At 38.0% G+C, this 18855-nt stretch overlaps 1 protein-coding gene across 3 annotated transcripts; it reads right to left on the bottom strand.

The window, feature by feature from the left end:
- Positions 1–1965: 1965 nt before the first annotated feature.
- LOC130721162 (uncharacterized) lies at positions 1966–6892 on the bottom strand. 3 transcript variants are annotated; one of them, XM_057571905.1, is made up of 8 exons: positions 6602–6892; positions 6219–6317; positions 5497–5548; positions 3923–4011; positions 3070–3693; positions 2825–2959; positions 2454–2752; positions 1966–2363 (listed from the first exon to the last, which is right to left on the bottom strand). In XM_057571905.1, exons 4-7 carry the CDS (start codon positions 3941–3943, stop codon positions 2666–2668), a joined length of 867 nt encoding a protein of 288 aa, XP_057427888.1. In that variant the 5' UTR covers positions 3944–4011; positions 5497–5548; positions 6219–6317; positions 6602–6892; the 3' UTR covers positions 1966–2363; positions 2454–2665. The 3 variants fall into 3 exon arrangements, with proteins under 3 accessions (XP_057427888.1, XP_057427887.1, XP_057427886.1); XM_057571904.1 differs by lacking the exon at positions 6602–6892 and having other exon boundaries at positions 6219–6442; XM_057571903.1 differs by lacking the exons at positions 5497–5548; positions 6219–6317; positions 6602–6892 and having other exon boundaries at positions 3923–4371.
- Between the last annotated feature and the right edge of the window lie 11963 nt (positions 6893–18855).

The following is an 18855-nucleotide window of genomic DNA, read 5'->3' as shown; positions in this document are numbered from 1 at the left end:
TAGGCATGTGTATGCAAGTGGTTAGTTCAGTGCAGTATTTGGCCAATTTAACAGGAACATGCTACTTTCGATATTTTGAATCAAAATGGCATGTAAATAATACTTCTAATGAACTTTTCAACTGATTTTACACCCCCTGATGTGATTTTAATAGGATACAAGGATAAACATGGACCTTGTGCTTTATGGTTAGTCATGTGTATGCAAGTGGTTAGTTCAGTGCAGAATTTGGCCAATTTAACAGGAACATGCTACTTTCGATATTTTGAATCAAAATGGCATGTAAATAATACTTGTAATGAACTTTTCAACTGATTTTACACCCCCTGATGTGATTTTAATAGGATACAAGGGTAAACATGGACCTTGTGCTTTATGGTTAGTCATGTGTATGCAAGTGGTTACTTCAGTGCAGCATTTGGTCAATTTAACAGGAACATGCTACTTTCGATATTTTGAATCAAAATGGCATGTAAATAATACTTGTAATGAACTTTTCAACTGATTTTACACCCCCTGATGTGATTTTAATAGGATACAAGGATAAACATGGACCTCGTGCTTTATGGTTAGTCATGTGTATGCAAGTGGTTAGTTCAGTGCAGTATTTGGCCAATTAAACAGGAACATGCTATTTTCGATATTTTAAATCAAAATGGCATGTAAATAATACTTCTAATGAACTTTTCAACTGATTTTACACCCCCTGATGTGATTTTAATAGGATACAAGGATAAACATGGACCTTGTGCTTTATGGTTAGTCATGTGTATGCAAGTGGTTAGTTCAGTGCAGTATTTGGCCAATTTAACAGGAACATGCTACTTTCGATATTTTGAATCAAAATGGCATGTTAAATTGGCCAAATGCTACACTGAACTAACCACTTGCATACACATGACTAACCATAAAGCACAAGGTCCATGTTTATCCTTGTATCCTATTAAAATCACATCAGGGTGTAAAATCAGTTGAAAAGTTCATTAGAAGGACTATTTACATGACATTATGATTCAAAATATCGAAAGTAACATGTTTCTGTTAAATTGCCCAAATACTGAACTGAACTAACCATTTGCATAGACTAACCATAAAGCACAAGGTCCTTGTATCCTATTAAAATCACTATAAGGGGTGTAAAATTTGAAACTATTTACATGACATTATGATTCAAAATATCGAAAGTAACATGTTCCTGTTAAATTGGCCAAATACTGCACTGAACTAACCACTTGCATACACATGACTAACCATAAAGCACAAGATCCATATTTATCCTTGTATCCTATTAAAATTACATCAGGGTGTAAAATCAGTTGAAAAGTTCATTAGAAGGACTATTTACATGACATTATGATTCAAAATATCGAAAGTAACATGTTCCTGTTAAATTGGCCAAATACTGCACTGAACTAACCACTTGCATACACATGACTAACCATAAAGCACAAGGTCCATATTTATCCTAGTATCCTATTAAAATCACATCAGGGTGTAAAATCAGTTGAAAAATTCATTAGAATGACTATTTACATGACATTATGATTCAAAATATCGAAAGTAACATGTTCCTGTTAAATTGGCCAAATATTGTACTGAATTAACCACTTGCATACACTTGACTAACCATAAAGCACAAGGTCCATATTTATCCTTGTATCCTATTAAAATCACATCAGGGGGTGTAAAATCAGTTGAAAAGTTCATTAGAAGGACTATTTACATGACATTATGATTCAAAATATCGAAAGTAACATGTTCCTGTTAAGTTGACCAAACTTGCATACACATGACTAACCATAAAGCACAAGGTTCATTCTTATCCCTGTATCCAATTAAAATCACATTAGGGGGTGTAAAATCAGTTCAAAAGTTCATTTAGAAGTATTATTTACATGCCATTCACATGACTGACCACAATGTTTAAGGTTCATATTTATGTAAGGGATGTAAAAGAAGTTAAAATATTCATTACAAGTACATGTCATTATACTTCAAAATATTGAAAGTAACATTTTCCTATTCGATTGGCCGATTACTACATTGATTAAACCACAAAGTTTCACATGACTGTCCTCAAAGTTTAAGGTGTTTATGCTTCGGGTTGAATTACCCAATTACTACACATGACTACCCATAGCTATAAAAGCACTACATATTGAAATAAGAACTTCAAAAACATCCTAAAGGTCAGATCTATTGAATCTTCTTCTTTTTCCTTTGATATGTTGTCCACGGAGTCCGGCAGACCAAGCTGCCCACACGTTTCCTAGGTTGGTCTTTCCGCCTTGTGTACATATTTGATCGTTGTTGCTCAGGTGGATCGGTATCATGGGGTATATTATGACCTTCACCTGCATCAACTGCAATAAAAAAAAGCAATATATATAAATTAGTAAATCTATAAGAGTCACTTATGAGTCATTTGTTATGTAGTCACATGCCCAACTTACATATGGAAACGCCAAGCACAGATGGGACAGATGGGGATCCACCGTTCATATTTTCAAACAATATGGTTTCTTCACCCAAAGAACGAGTAATAGTGGTTGGATCAATAAACTGAGGTGATGTTGGTAGATTCAGATCTATCATTCTCAATTCTTCCTCAAGGATGAATATCTTCTGTTGTAGATCCTTAACCTTTGCATCTAAAACATCAATATCATGTGCGGCATATCTTGATTGGCAAACGGGCTGATGCCACTGGAGAAAACCACGAGGTGCCATTTGCAGCTATTTGTTGACATATCTATAGACAAGGCAACCTATTACAAATCAGCAGAATACAACAAAGATTTGCAATAAAGGTTCATTTTCTTACCGAAGTGTTTTCAAACATTGTGGAGAGTTTCTTCCTCCCTAAGGTAAGATGAGGCCAATGTAAAAACCGAGGAAATGTAGTTCCATAGCTAAATTTGACACTATGGTGCAATGACATATGCTCCAAAGCCCAAATCTGTATGTGCATCATAAACTTCATGATCATATCATAGAAACATAAACAAAAACATAAGCAAGAATGACCATAAAGTACCATTGAAATATATTTCACTTAAAATCTTGTACCTGTAAAACTGCTGCACAACCTATTAGAGACACTTTGTGTGAATTTTTTGCTTCACGAAAGTGTTTGACTGCTCGAATCAATCCACCAACCAAAACATCATATACAAAAACACCCCAACTATATTTATCAAGTGAACTTAGGTCGTCTAAAGTCCTCAACAAACCACTATGCACAGTGGATTTGGTATTAGGGCAATAAAATTCTGCTAAGCCAAGAAGTATATACAACCGACAAAAGTCTTCAACATCTTCAGCACAATTAAACTTTTTTAGTTGTTCAACTATTATCGGGATCGTAATTTTTTTCCCATTGAACAAACTTGTAGTATGACATTCTTCATCTTGATCAAAAATCACGCTTTCCCCTACAATGCGCAACCCAGTTGCAAAGCAAACATCTAAAGGGGTAAAAGGAACTACTGCACTTCGTATTGTAAAACCCAAACGACGCCCTACCCACCGAGTAACTAATTCATACAGTAAATTCCCATTGATTGGTATTTTTTCCGGAATATTCATTAACCATTTGAACGGGGTAGCATTTATTTGAGCTTTTTGAAGATCAGAGAGACTCTTATTGACCTCAAGAAGAAAATTTGGTTGACAATTGTGTCTAACACGTAACTGAAAAATGACAAATAAATGAATCAACAGAATTGCTTCTAAATATACGTATGTTCATCGAATAAACCACTAGAATGTTATTTGAAATATAAAAATAGCTCAAAAAAATATCATTTTACAATATATGAAGACGCTAGTTCTATAATGGGAAAACACTAAACAAACTTGCAAACCGTATAACTTTAAAAAGAAAGGTGAGAAGTTTCAATATTAAAAGGTTTATACAAACCTGTCCCCCACTTTCCTCCATGGTTGGGAGCTTAGAAATTGGTTTCAGTTTCACCCCCCTCAGCCGAGATTCTAATACTAAAAGGCCAACTAAAACAAAAACAAAAAAATGTATTAGCTTCAACATAAATATTCAGTTTGTGAGCACCTTGCAATGAACCTTGCTACTTAAACAATGTTAGGTTAAGTTTGGCTCTATGGGCATAATTAGCTATCTAATGTTTGGTTCCAAGGTTGAATCATAGGTAACATTAAACCTGCCACAGAACAACATAAGCTAAAAAATAGCAATATATACTACCTTGGTCAATCCCATAACCAAGTATGTTTTCATGACAACACCAATCACCAATGCTTTGAAAGATCTACTGAATATTATATTCAAGATAGGTCAATGACCACAATAAAGAGTAGCTTAGAGATCCCAAATGAGCATTACAAACCAGAGGTGTAAGTTTTTTACTTAATAGCCCCATCTGTAACAAAAGGGACCGTTCCATACTAACTACCCAAGGACTTAGAAAAAAAAAGACATTGATTCAACAGCAAATGCCCTTTGTAATTCACAGCCATTAAATGACACCCAGTCAAGACTTCTGCAGGGACAACTTTCTCGTTTTGCAGATGACAATTCACAGCACCCCAAAGTAGTACTTATGCCAGCCTCCTTTACAGGTTTCCAACAACAGCAAATGAATTCATCATATAGAAGTGCAGAGACAATTCCTACACAGTAGAACAAACTCCTAAAGGCTAAAGGCTCAAGTCCACAGACAATTCCTACATTCTTATCTTTAATACTCCATCCCTATGATGATAGATCAATGAGTTATCAGCTAAACTTGCATGAAACTAACGAAAATATTTATCAATAACCAAGATGAAGAATAATCCCTAATTCTCAGCATGCAATGTTATCAGCTACAATTGGTGGAACAAAGCTGCAATTTCCAAGATTTTGCTCAAAGATATGTCCCACTCTTAGCAGCTCTCCCTCCAATTAAATTCCCAGCCATAGAATTCAGTGTAAAAAATAAAGTCCTACACATTATCTCATGCAAAACTAGTAAGAAAATGCATACCACATTTTATTTTTTGTTTCAGTTAAAACACAGTAGAACAAACTCCTAAAGGCTAAAGGCTCAAGTCCAGAGACAATTCCTACATTCTTATCTTTAATACTCCATCCCAATGATGATAGATCAATGATCAAACTCCACACGGTCGGAAGACTACGAAAGCACGACAGTTTCAGCAAACAGAAAAGCAGATTAGTAGTATACCGAAAGAGCTTAATAAAACTCCAAACACCATAGTTACTCACTAAACTTCTAAACAACAAAAATGGTACCTTTGCCTTTCTTATAAATCCAAATTTCTACTAGATTTTTTTTCTCTCTAAATAACCCAATAAAAAAAGACTTGAGTTCTTTGTATGAAATATCTCAATGATAAAGCCAGTAAATTCTGCTATGTGTAATTAGTCCATGATATCTACTTGTCAACATTTTAGATTTCAATCTCAAAGCTTTTCTTATTACTCAGAAGAAGATCAACTGAAGGATTAAAGATTACCGGTTTCAAACTGATTCTACTTGTAGGTGATGCACCCAACATTGCTGCATATCTGAATTATTTGAAAAAGAAAGATTCATTATATATCTACAAGAAGTAAGTCATTTTGACCAAGTTTTATACTTGACAGCAACAATTGAATTGCTATATCAAACAATTAGAACTGCAGACTGTACCCTTGAAATCAAGTATTTGTTCAATTGAAGGGCAAGTGAAGAGCATTTAAGTTTAGGAAGCTCTCATTCAAATCAAGCATTGAGAAAAATATGTATACTAGTAAGAAGTCAGTAATATTATTAAAGAACTTCCAATGCAGAAGCTGTATCTGGATTCTGGAAGAGTATTGTTTCTCACATATGAGCAAAAATTATAGTAAGAATCACCCATGGAATGTTACAGTAAAGCAAATATGTAAAAGAAGGTGTAAAGCACAATGATAGTAGCAAGAACGTTTTAATTTACTTAGGCATCGTACAAGAATTAGAGCTGATAGCTAATTTGGTTTTCCTAACTGCTTATTGTATAAGAATGTTAACATATTAATTTATTTTTCTCTAATTCCTATCTTCTATTACTCCCATCATTACATCATGATCATTGAACAATAATAAGACTCAAAAATAGCACATATATCAAATAATTATTCAGCAAGAAACCCAAAATCACAGTACATTCAGCATCAAGAAATGAAAATCAGAGGAAAAATGGGAGCAGCAGGGGACCTTGGAAATGATATCATCAGCAAGAGCAAAATGAGTGAGACAGTGCTTGCAGCTGTTTGATCAAGAATAGTCTTTCCATGTTTCCCTTTACAGACGAATCTGTCAAGTTTAGGAAAATTCCTTTCAGAAAATCACCACCCAACAAGAATTGAAAATGTAAACAAAATTGAAAACATAAAAGAATCAATCAAGCATTGGTAATCAAACTGGTAGAGTGAGTGAAACATCAGTACCAAATTGGAATTGAAATTGAAAGCATGCAAATCGCAATGTAACAGAACGAACGAGAAGAAAACAGAAAGGAGAAAATGCAGAATAAGAATAACGCGGTGTGACCGAATCTATCATAAGAATGAGAAAACGAGATTGATGGAAATCGTTACCGAGAGAGATTCAAAAAAGGGCTGGGGGAGTGACCGTCAGAACCAGTGGCGGAGGAGAGGAAGCCGGTGTGAGCGAGGCGTAGGGAGTGATTCGCGAGAGAGAAGAAAAGGAAGCCAAAGGAGGAGGAGGAAGCATAACCCAGGCGAAGAAGTGAGCCTTCCAGCGAGTGGTGGAGGGGTCGGCGCCGGCGAGTGGCGGGCGGAGAAGAGGAACTGGCGAACAGAGATCGCGAGAGAGGAGAACGGTGAAAATTGAAATCCCTAATTTAGGGATTTTCACTTTCATATCCCGCTCAAAATCCCCAAAATTCTAACCTTTCTCCAAATTATACATTCAGTCCCTCAAATATTGCAATTCATTTCCGGCCCCTCCACTCAGAAGCTGACTCAGCACACTTGGCCACATGTGAACGGTGTTTGGGGTGTTTTTACTGTACATATGTTTATGAATCATTATTAATTTAACTAAGGTCTGGTCCAAGTATCTGATGATCGTCCACCTTTTTGTCTTAATTGTTTTTGCACGAGTTTTAAAATGTGAGACCAAGCAAACAATGTAAACATTGCTCCCTATTCTATCCCTTTTGTATTATCTAACCTATTGCATAACATTTACACTGTTAAGAGCAGGGCCGGCCCTGGGCCTGTGCAAGCAAGCCCACAGCCCAGGACCTCCGAAAAGAAGGGGTCCCAAAAAAAATTCCCAAAGGCTACGGTTTTTAAGGTGTTGCTAAAATATTTAGGCAACAGCTTAAAAACCGTAGCTTTTTATGAGACCTGGGTTCTATCCACACTAAGAGGAAACCGTTGCCTTTTCAGACTTTTTAGCCACGGTTTTTTGACTGTGGCACGTGCCCGTGGCATTTTCTCCAAAAACTACCGCACTTTGCTAAATAAATTTTTTTCACCCCTTTTTGCTAAATAAATATTTTTTTTTCATTATTCAGAAAAAAAAATCTTAAACTTTCCCAAAAAAAAAAATTAAGATTGCCCAAGGCCTCTAAAATGTTGGGACCGGCTCTGGTTAAGAGGTTTGAATAGTTATGATGTGGCTAAACAATAATACATGCAGTTATAATTATAAAGCATGAGAATACCATCTCTCATTCTCTTTTCCAAATATTTTGTCTTATGTAAACAACTATATCAACGCATACAACCTTTGAAAATATGACACTATATAGAGGCTTTTTAACCATGATAGCCCATGTGACCCTATGGCATGACTTAAATCTAACTCCTTGGAGCTCACCCAACCAGAACAGGGTGCCTGCTCTGATGCCAATTGTAATTCAGGTTCCCTGTGGTACGATTGTCCTGCACGATACTGGGACAAGAGGTACGACAATCGCTTAACAGTAAAACAGAACTTAAAAAACAGAAACAATAACACACAGTAATTATTAATCCAGTTCAGTGAAAAACTTTCACCTACGTCTGGAGGGTTTGCACCCAAAGAAAGGAAGTCCACTATCTGAAGATTCAGGAATTACAGACACTCATGAACACCTCAGTTCATGGTTCACTTCCTAATCTACCCAGTGTATTTCTACTTAGATACTCAACCTAAGTATGAGAGCCCCTCTCACTTTCTCTCAATCACTGCCACAGTGATTGGTAAGCACAATGAACAATCAGAGTTTGAACGGAATCAAACACACAGAACCCTTCTTTGCTTTATAGAATCAGTGAGCAAAGAGGATTCACAACTAACAAAGGACAAAGCACAAAACACAAATCCTAAAACACTTAATCTCTCTCAATAGCTTCAGTAGTCTTCATGTTTTAGGTCTTCATCCTTTTATAGACTTCAGCAGCGGTAGCATGGGCTGAAGTAACAGATTGCATCAACAATAAATCAAAACGCAATCTTGCAATATTTTGTTTACTTATCGCACAAGTAAAGATAGAAATCAATCTTTTAACAAAGATTGTTTCAACAAATAACAACCCACAATTAAAATCCTTCTGGAATAATTACTTGCTCCTCAAGTAACGTGAAAACATATCTTCAAAGAATCTTCAGAGGGCCCACAACATAAAACACAAGCTGAGGACTGATGCCCTAGCCTCGCAGGATCACATGCCATGGCATCTGCTTCGACAATCGCTTGTTTTGACAAAATGCAAGACAACATGTTCCAAAAGGGACTATGCCTCAGTTTCGTCGAATTCGCGCGCATAAATTTTGTTTTATAAAAGTTTCGCGCGAATTGCTCGCAGAGTTGCTCAACGGAAACAAAACTCGAAAAAATGTGCAGTCGCGAAATGTTCCAGTTTTTTTTTCCACAGTTTAAGGGACTAAAATTAGAGACTGTGCCCCAGTTTCCTCGAATTCGCGCGCAGGAATTTTTGTTTTATGAACGTTTCGCGCAAATTGTTTGTAGAGCTGCTCACGGAACCAAAACTCGAAAAATGTGCAGTCGCGAAATGGTTCAAATTTTTTCCACAGTTTAAGGGACTAAAATTAGGGACTATGCCTCAGTTTCGTCGAATTCGTGCGTAGGAATTTTGTTTTATGAATGTTTCGCCCAAATTGTTCGCAGAGCTGCTCGACGGAAACAGAACTCGAAAAAAATGTGCCGTCGCGAAATGTTCCAATTTTTTTTTCCACAATTTAAGGGACTAAAATTAGGGACTATGCCCCAGTTTTGTCGAATTCGCGCGTAGGAATTTTGTTTTATGAACGTTTCGCCCAAATTGTTCGCAGAACTGCTCGACGGAAACATAACTCGACATTCTGATGAAGTTGGTTGGGGGATACGTTGATTTCTCTCATGACTTGACAGAAGAACGGGGAGAAGGGTAGTTTGATTCCCAAGTCGTGGTACAGGTATTCATAAACGTAAAAGAAATGTGGCTGATTTGCGCCTTGCTGGACTCTTCGACACCTCCAGGGGCGGCGGGAATCTAGGCCCGGGCCTATGATGAGGGCATCCTCTAAAGGTTTCTCGTGGCAGAGCCCTCCGGCTTGGCGAATGGACTCGGCGATAGACCCATCGGTAGATAGCTCGGAGGATTGGCAAATGGACCCGTGAGTTGGCTCGTCCACCGTGGATCGGGGAAGAGTGGCGAAGATTTGTAGCCAAAAGGCATTCTTCTCCTCTTCTTTAAGGGGAAGACCCCCAGCAGGAGGTGGAACCGTCGGGACGGGGGATGCTTGGGCAGCGCTGCGAGATCGGGAAGACCTTTGGGTGCGGCGTTTGGGAAACATTGTTGCAGAAAGGGGTTTAGAAGGCGGAGAGGAAAATACTGAGTTAATAGCTTAAATAAACTTTCTCTGTTTGGTATAATTTTCAGACATTGTTACTCTGAGTATTATGTTCTGATGAGAATGTCATATTCTCCTTTTTATTCAATTTGTATTTTGTTTTTGGTCAATTATTGAATTAGTATGGATTATGTGGTTATGTGCAGAATTGATCCAAATTGGCCGGCCCAAACTTTATGATGAGGGCTTTTTTTATTGGCCTTTTGTCCTGGGCTTGGTTGTTTGGGGCTTTTTTTGTCTTAGTAGAAAAAATGGACCTCTTTTACTTGATACAGGAAAAAAAAAATTGAGGCCTAAAGCGGTTGCTTGGTTGACTTTACCTTTGGTCCGGCTCCAAAATTAAATTCTTTCAACATTTACTTACATTTTTCAACTTAAGTACTTAATTAATACATAATATTAAACAAATGGAGATTTTTCATATATTAAATACTTGTCTCTCAACAATATTGAGAAGCTAGAAAGGATGACAAGTTTAGTTTCTAACTTGAAAAAGTTTAGTTTCTAACTTGAAACCATTATATACATGCAGAGTTCAATTTTCATCTCCAAACCCTTGAATTTATTTGTGGTTTTTCCCGTAGCCATATATTTGCCATCCGATGGCTAGATCATCAAACTGCATTTGCTTACGTATCAGCCCTTTTTCTTTGTCGCTTCATGTTGAAATTGGCCATGGGTGCCTTGTCGTTGGCTATGATAGGTTGACCAGCATGATTAAGCTGACCACCATGAATAGGTTGTCTAGCAGTTAGATTCTGTGATTAATTAACTTATCAATAATGCCACAACCACAAGTGAAGAAAATTTTACAAACACTGTAGAACTTATACAAAACCTGACAGTTTTGGGGCAATATCGGAACGAGTCCATAATAGGGACGGGCATTCATTTGTTGACCATAACAATATTGTATGTTGGGGTCTGACATCCATGCACCATAAACTGGGCTTGCATACCCGTAACTAAGTTAGGTGGTTGTGTTCCGTACTGAGGGACCGTGTAAACAAATCCCGGATTACCTCTGCTGCAAAAACCAGTTGGTTGGGATGGCTGTATACAAAAAATGTAATATCTTGCATTAAGCTTCGAGAAAAAGAAATACAAATTCAACCTATATGTGGACTGCATACATCTCTAAACTAGACAGTGATACACCGATTCACTGTCAGAAACTCACCGGTGGCATTGTTGATTGTTGTGTGGATAAAGCACATGAGCCCGTCTTACCTTCATATTTAACAGATGCGGCGGTTGGGTTTTCCTGAATCTACAAGTAGAACAACACCATTTTTCACTTCACTAAAACGATTATACAAGTATAAAAAAAGAATGAGAAATTAATCATGATTTATATGGACCAACCTTCTCATTAACTGAATCGAGTTGCGAGCCATTTGTCTTTTGTTTCTTGGCTTTACCTCGTCGGCGATCAACCTGTTCAACAACAACAATATCACAAGTAACAGCAAAAAAAAAAAAAAACAAACAAAAAATGATCTATGTACCACCGAATGATTTACTACATTAGCATTGGAGCTACTAGGCTTGGTCTCGGCACCGGACGGCTTTTCCGTGCTCTCGTCAATTCCATTGCCCTCATCCTGCCGCGTTGATCCCGCGTCCCCCTCCAAACCATTCTCTTCACCACCAATAATGGTAGAACAAGTCCTTGCGTTGTGCCCAATTTTATGACACTTTGAACACCTTACTGGTTTCTTACCCTTCTTAGGCTTCTTTGGCTTCGGGATTGCAGGAGTGCGACCTTTAGCCTTGATGACATTGGGATCCCGAATGTCGTTGCTCCCGCTGACTTGACCGCCTTGTTTCTGTACCTTATTCTTATACTTCATCGTCAGCTTCAAAATATCATTCATCAAATCAGTGAAGATCTCAGGATTCTCATAACCTAAGACGGAAAGTCCGTTGCAGGCAGTAGCTATGGCCCCAAAACGTGTTGACTTCATTACACTACTGTCTGCCTCATCTGACGTAGTGACCGACAAGTGTTCACTTTTGGCATACCGTCTCCACCTGCTAAGTACAAGTGTGTTAGGAATGGTTTCCCCGCCCTTATATTTCATACTGTTGAAAATATGTGAACATGGTATTCCACGGGATTCAAATAGCCGGCATGGACAGAAAAACTGATTAGTTTTCTTGTTGTAAACTACTTCAATGACTCTATCTGGCCTCCTATAATGGAACATCTTGTACCTCACCTCATCTCCATCTGTTGTCATTCCACCATGATTCAATGGAGCTACACGATCAATTTGATATCGGACTTCTCTAAATATTTCACGAGTGTACACTTTTGCAGCTTCACTTTCAAATTTGTACAGAGAGGAAGCCAAAACAGGTTCTGTGTAAATACTATAGTAATCAACTCGCAACTCATTAAATTTGTACCCTCTTAAAGCATGCTCCATGGTTTGCATGAAGTCTATAAGACTATTTCTTTTATTAATGTAAACCTTAATACGAGAATTGATAGCTTCACATACTGATGTTGTCCGTATTCCAGCAAAAAACTGATCACGGAGATAGGCGGAGGCCCACGCTTCCTTCTTCTCATACACACTTAAAACCCACTTTTCTTGCTGAAGGCTGTGCTTAGCAAGCATGGTCTGCCAGTGTTCCTCAAATTCATCAACAATGAAGTGCCAATAAAGTGCTTTCCTAAAGTCCTCCAAAAACTCCTTGTCCTTCACGTGATCGGCTGCGTTCTTGTGCAAATGCCAGGCACATAGTCGGTGTGTTGCCTTCGGGAATACTTGTCTGATGGCATCCCTCATAGAATTATCTATGTCGGTGATAACCGACTTAGGTTGTTTGCCGCTCATTGCTTCCAAGAAAGTTTCCAACAACCACACATACGTTTCAATAGTCTCATCAGTCAATAGAGCGCATCCAAATATAACCGTCTGGGCATGATGGTTAGTTCCACAAAATACAACCAGCGGATGTTTATACTTGGTGGAGCCGTATGTAGAGTCAAAGGCAAGAACATAACCGAAGCATTGGTAATCTGACTGACTAACACCATCTGCCCAAAACATATTCATCAATCTATTGTCTTCTGAGGTGGTGTACTTTGAATAGAACAAGGGATTTGCATCAGCCTTTGCTGTAAGGTAAGTTAGAGCAGCTCGAGCATCCCCACCTTTGATTCTCTCGTGTCTCTGGCGACTGAAGTAGTTGTAAAGATCTTCTTTCAAGAATCCTAATTTACAATATCCTCCTTTTTGTGCCGTCAAATAACCCATGATATGGCAGGTTCTTAAACCATATGCGTGAAGACTATCTGCCTGAGCTTTGTCTCCTTCACTAATTGTACGGTAAGCATTAATCAAAGGGACATATATCGACGGGGTGAGTTCGTGGTTGTGTTCCTCAATAAACGACGCCACACGCCATTCGCATGCCCTGTAATCGTACCGTATCCGCAACCATGCTAAACAGTTAGTGCGAGTTAGTCCTCTGGGTTCTCTTTGCCTCGGCATTGTGAAGTACTTTGGATCCCTTAACCCCTCCTTATTGCATACAAATTTTCGCATTATAATCTTTCCATTATCATCCTGTTCACATGCATCTTTCCTCATCGCAAATCCTTTTCCTTCGCATAAGCACAGTAAAATATGTATGCATTATGCTCAGAGCAAAACTTCAAAGCTCGTATTTCATCAGTTGATAAGCTAAGCACATTCCTGAACTCACCATCTGAACTATCTGAATCAACATCATCATCATCATCACTGCATCCCGATTCATTGTCTTCCTCATCCTCATCCTCATCCTCTTCCTCTTCCTCTTCCTCTTCCTCTTCCTCGAAAATTGACTCAGGCCACTTTTGTTTCATCCAAATCAGACTCTGAACCAGCCATATGATAGCCTTAAAGGACAGTACACAATCGCCCAAATGAAATTAGCACCCAATTTAGTGACAATCCTACATAGCACACACAAACAAAATAATCACAGATCTATTAAGACGAATTGACAAATCCATTGTGGTGACGCAAACCTATACATAACTAGAAACGAAATCTTCACCAGATAGCCAAAAAACATCTAAAAATGGTTCAGTGCATTTGCCAAACTCTGCGTGTAGAAACCAACTCGACCAAGTTTCAAAAAAAAAATTCTTACTGCCTTGCTTGAAACGGGGGGTCTTAGGGTTGCAACGATTTTCGAACTTTGGTCATGCTCTGAATCTCCGAATCTCAATAACAACTAGGGCTCACTTATCTTTTGGGGTAGTCTGAGGTGCTTGTGTAAACCTAAAATCAGTAGAAGGACCTGCTTGCAGACAATCAAATAGGGTTCGCGTGTTCTCATTGTAGATGAAGAAGGGGAATGAATGGCTTGCTTTAGTAAGATACGTTCAGTGTGAATCAGCGAAGGCTGATGGTTGATGGCTCGGCGAGGAAGAAAGGAAGCACGGTGGCCTCTCAAGCTTCAATGGTGAAACGGAGTTAGGGAGAACTGGGGAAGGTAAATGATGAACATAAAGGCTGAAAGATGGAGGGAGAAGACAATAGATAAATTATTTGATTTATAAGAGTTTTTACAATTGTTGTAATATCTGATTTGTTTTTCTGTAAATACAAAATTCCCTTTATATAAATACATGAAATAATAGGGACTGAAATTGGGATTTTAGAAAACTGATTAAGGACTGAAATTGGGATCCTCGGAAACTTGTTGGTTTGACTCATGGCACACGCTTACACGGATTTCTACTGGGCCACGTCCGTGTGGCATCACTGCCTCCTCTTTTGCTGTGGCTCCTTAAAATTCGCCTTCCTTATATATATGTTTGTGCATTCCCTTGTCTGGTGGTGTTCAGTGAATGGGGCTTGGAAAATATATTAACATGTGGTGGGGCAAAGCTGGAGGGACGTGGAGTTATAAGGTTGGATAGATATTTTGAATAGATATTTTAAAAACTGGTATGAATTGATTTAGACATCGAATGATTTAGCTTATAGAGTTAAGGGAAACATATAAATGTGATATATTATTGTAAAAAAATTATGGGAAGTTTAGTGAAATGATAAAATATAAATTAGGATCACTTAGAGCAAATTAAAATGATCCATAAACAAAGAAATTAGTAAGAATTAAGCTATAGAATAATTGTTAGACAATTAAAACAAAAATGACGTTGTCATATTATGCAATTAAGCTAAGTATCATTCCATAAAAGGTCGATACATGCTCCGGGTTCATTTTAAATGACAAAATGGCTTGAATGCAGTCTGCTTCAAAATTAACCGCAGAACTACTTTTTGTCATTGACGTCGGATGAGAAAGTTTTCTTCGGAAGAAAGATTGGAAACATTGAAAAAAATCGGTACACATGCGTGAAATCTTCGTTTGAAACTCCGAATAGAAAAAGTCTTCACTGATAGTTTATTCTAAGGTTCTTGAAGTATCTCAGTTTCAGTTTCGGCAAACTTCCGGCAATTGGAACCGGACGTTCGTACATTCCAGGGTTTCGTGTCGAAATACTTGTCATGGAAAGGAATAATAATCAAGATAAATTGAAACAACTACGTAGATTAATAAATAGAATTCATATGAAGCAAATGTTCGTATCAAAACATAATTCTAAAAAGGACCACATCCCAAGTACTAAAAGAAGTTTAGCCAAGCATTGCCATAATCAAGAATTCAAGAGATAAGAAAAATAGCACCTAAAGTCGGAGGAGTTTATTATGGTCTTCTAAAAACTTGTGCATGGTTGCACATCTGCTTTTTGACCTGAAATAGGAAGTTTAGCAGGTAATTTATATTTTATAAAAATAAAAGTATTTAATATATTATGATATAATTAGGGAAATAATTATTAATAATCCACATTTTAACATGGTTTTTCATCATCATCTTCCACAATTCATCAGGTCCTCTCTCCTCCTGCAGATTTATTTTCTGAGATACCAAACAAACATGTTCTTCCTCCTCAGATCCATAATCTTCCCAGCAGCCACTGTTATACAAATGGATAAAAGAAGCATAAAACCACTTAATCTTCCCAGCAGCCACGTTATACAAATTGAATCTGGATCTGGAACACACCAAGCCAACCCACCCTAAAACCACCAACAAACCCAGAAAATTCCAAAACCCGCAAACCCAAACCACCAGATCTGAGGAGAAATCGCGGTGGAGAGTGGTGAGGGAAGAGGAGAAATCGCGGTTGAAGTCGATTTGAGAAGAGAAGAGATGACTGAGGTGTGGATTGAGATGAGATGAGATGATTGTCGTGTAGATTGGGAAGGTGTAGATTGGGAAGAGTGGCGGCGGAGATGGCGGCGGCGACTGGATTGGGCAGAGGTGTTAGGGTCTTTTTGGAGAAGAAGAGAGGGGAAGAGGATGAGAAAAGTAAGGCTTTACAGATCTGTTGTTTTGGTTGCTATTGGTACTGGGTTTGTTGTTTGGTAGATTCAAGCTTTCTATGGATTCTATGAAGGAGAAAGGTTTCTGGAACAACATCTTTGAATTTCAGATTAGATATGACTTCCTTTAATTTTGTCCTCTGAATTCTTGTTTTTCTTCTCAAACTTCCCATATGGGTTTTCTTTTCTTTTTTCCTCTGTGTCGTGTGTTGCACCTGAATTTTTTTTCTTTCGGTTGAGGAAGAACAAAGCATGATGATTGGCTTTGCAGAGATGGTGGGATGGGTTTTGGGTTTAGATCTGGTGTTGAAGAGAGAAGAGATGAAGAAAGGAGAGAGAAGAGGAAAAGATTAAGGATAAATTATTACCTTAATTATTTACCACATGGGTTAATCTTAAATGAACCCTAATCATTCTCTAACTATTTACTTAATAATTGTAGGGTTAAATATGTTTTCCGTCCCTGGACTTTTAGCGAGTGCTGGTTTTCGTCCCTCGCCGGAGTAAAAGCTGACTTTAGCCCTTAAACATAAGGAAAATAGCTGGTTTTCGTCCCCGCCGGAGTGGTGGCGCTGACCACCGCCTCCACATGTACCGGCCATCCTACGTGGCACATCCACGTCAACTAATGAGTTCTAATTGGATTTTTTTAATTCCACATTAAATTAATTAATTATTAAATTATGAAAAATATTAAATAAAAATAAAAATAACAAAATAATTAAAACATAAAACCCTTCAACATCTTAAAATAAATCTTAATTTCAACGCTTAACATCTTCCTAATCTTCATAATCACCATCAACATCTTCATCACCCATCACCATCATCATCTTCCTCACCATCAACATCTACCTCATCCAACATCATCAACATCTTCATCTTTAACAACACACCAAATTCTAACCTCAGTTTATTTTCCTTTCAGATCTGAAGGCCAACATACAAGAAGTTTGGGAGATGATGATTGTTTCTGTAAAAAGGAAGGAACTTTAGGTGGATTTGGGTTTCGAATCTGGGTAAAGGTGGCACCGATCTGATGGTATATGAGTTGCGTTTTGGGCGGTGGTGGTTGCGTTTTTGAGCGGTGGGGGCTCGGTTTCTGGTGGAGGGCGGTGGTTGTTGGTTCTGGGTGGGGGTGTTACAGCCGGGCTTATGGCTCATCTTCTTCTCCTTTTCTTCTTCTCCAATTACCCATCATCAAGATCTGATTTTTGATTTTCCATCTCTTCTTCCCCTTTTGCTGGATTCTGGGATTTTTGGGTTTCCTAACTTTTGTCTGGGTTAGGGATTGGGGTTGCTATTGGGCGAGGATTGGGGTTATGGGGAATGAGGGTGGGGGTTGCAGTGCACGTTGGGGTTGGGTGGTAGTTTTTGGTTGTTCCATCATCCATGGCAGAGATAGTGTTTTCTGGGTTTTGGGGTGTTATGGGTTAAGGTTGTTTTTGGGTTTTGTGATTTTGGATTGATGGTTTTCAATTTATGGAAGGGAAAAGGATTAGGGCTGGTGACAGAGAGTGTGGGAGATGGGGGATGGTGGGAAGAAGAAGAATAAAAAAGAAGAAGAAGAAAAAAAAAGAAGATGATGAAGAAGATGCAGGAGGTTGAAGAGGAGATAAAAAAAATTTATGTAAAAGTTCATCATTACAAAAAACAATAAGATTAAATAATTTAAGATAAGATTAAATAATTTAAGAATTAGATTAGATAAGATTTTTTTTTTGAAACTCAGATTAGATAAGATTTAGTTATTGTTATTAAGAAAATTGAGTTCAAAAAAAAAAGAGATTAAGAAAAGAAAAAAAAAAGAATAAAAAATGTGTTCATTAATTGATGTGGCAATGCCACGTAGGCTTCCCGTGACATGTGGCCACGGTGGTCAGCGCCACCACTCCGGCAGGGATGAAAACCAGCTATTTTCCTTATGTTCAAGGGCTAAAGTCAGTTTTTACTCCGGCGAGGGACGAAAACCAGCACTCACTGAAAGTTCAGGGACGGAAAACATATTTAACCCATAATTGTATAATATATTAACTATTTTAATTTTTAAAAATATAAAAAATACAAAAAACCTGAAGTGGCAGGTCAAAAGGTAGAGGTGTAACTTTACACAAATTTTTAGAAGACCATAATAAATTTTTCCCCTAAAGTCTCCAGGAGAAACCTTGAAAAAGCTCTCAAAACCCTAAGAAGTTTGTGCTCCCGTTCCAATCACCAATAGTCTCCCCAAAAATAAAATAACGTTCAATATACATATATATGATCCTCCCTCTTATCTCCCTTCTGTTTCTTTTAATTATTTCCGTCTGCAACCACGTGACTCTTGATTTAAACCAATCACAAAAGGAATCTGCCACGTGTCAAGTTCTGGTTGGACCAAGGTTTAAGTGGTGGAATCTACTGCTTCTCGCACCACAGTCTTACAGTGGACCTGTGCCACCATCGCGCCACATGGCAGGGGACAAAGTAACAGCCGTTTGAGATCTCCTGCGGGTGCACAATAGTTCCGTGGACCTGCAGCTCCGGATCAGATCTCTTTTCCTAATTTTCTCTTTTCTTTTTATTCCGAAAATCCTAAA

This window comes from Lotus japonicus, chromosome 5 (genome assembly GCF_012489685.1).
Source record: "Lotus japonicus ecotype B-129 chromosome 5, LjGifu_v1.2".
In the NCBI taxonomy this organism is placed as follows: Eukaryota; Viridiplantae; Streptophyta; class Magnoliopsida; order Fabales; family Fabaceae; genus Lotus; species Lotus japonicus.
Note: the sequence above shows the minus strand (reverse complement) of the source record. Positions and strands in the feature narration are given on the sequence as shown.

Bases quoted from the DNA above. Each gene is read 5' to 3' on its own strand.
- LOC130721162 (XM_057571903.1), bottom strand. From the start codon at position 4,048: ATGTTGAAGCTAATACATTTTTTTGTTTTTGTTTTAGTTGGCCTTTTA. The intron at 3,694-3,922 runs GTTTGTATAAAC...GTCATTTTTCAG, and splicing joins TGGAGGAAAGTGGGGGACAG to TTACGTGTTAGACACAATTG. The intron at 2,960-3,069 runs GTACAAGATTTT...ATGCACATACAG, and splicing joins GTTGTGCAGCAGTTTTACAG to ATTTGGGCTTTGGAGCATAT.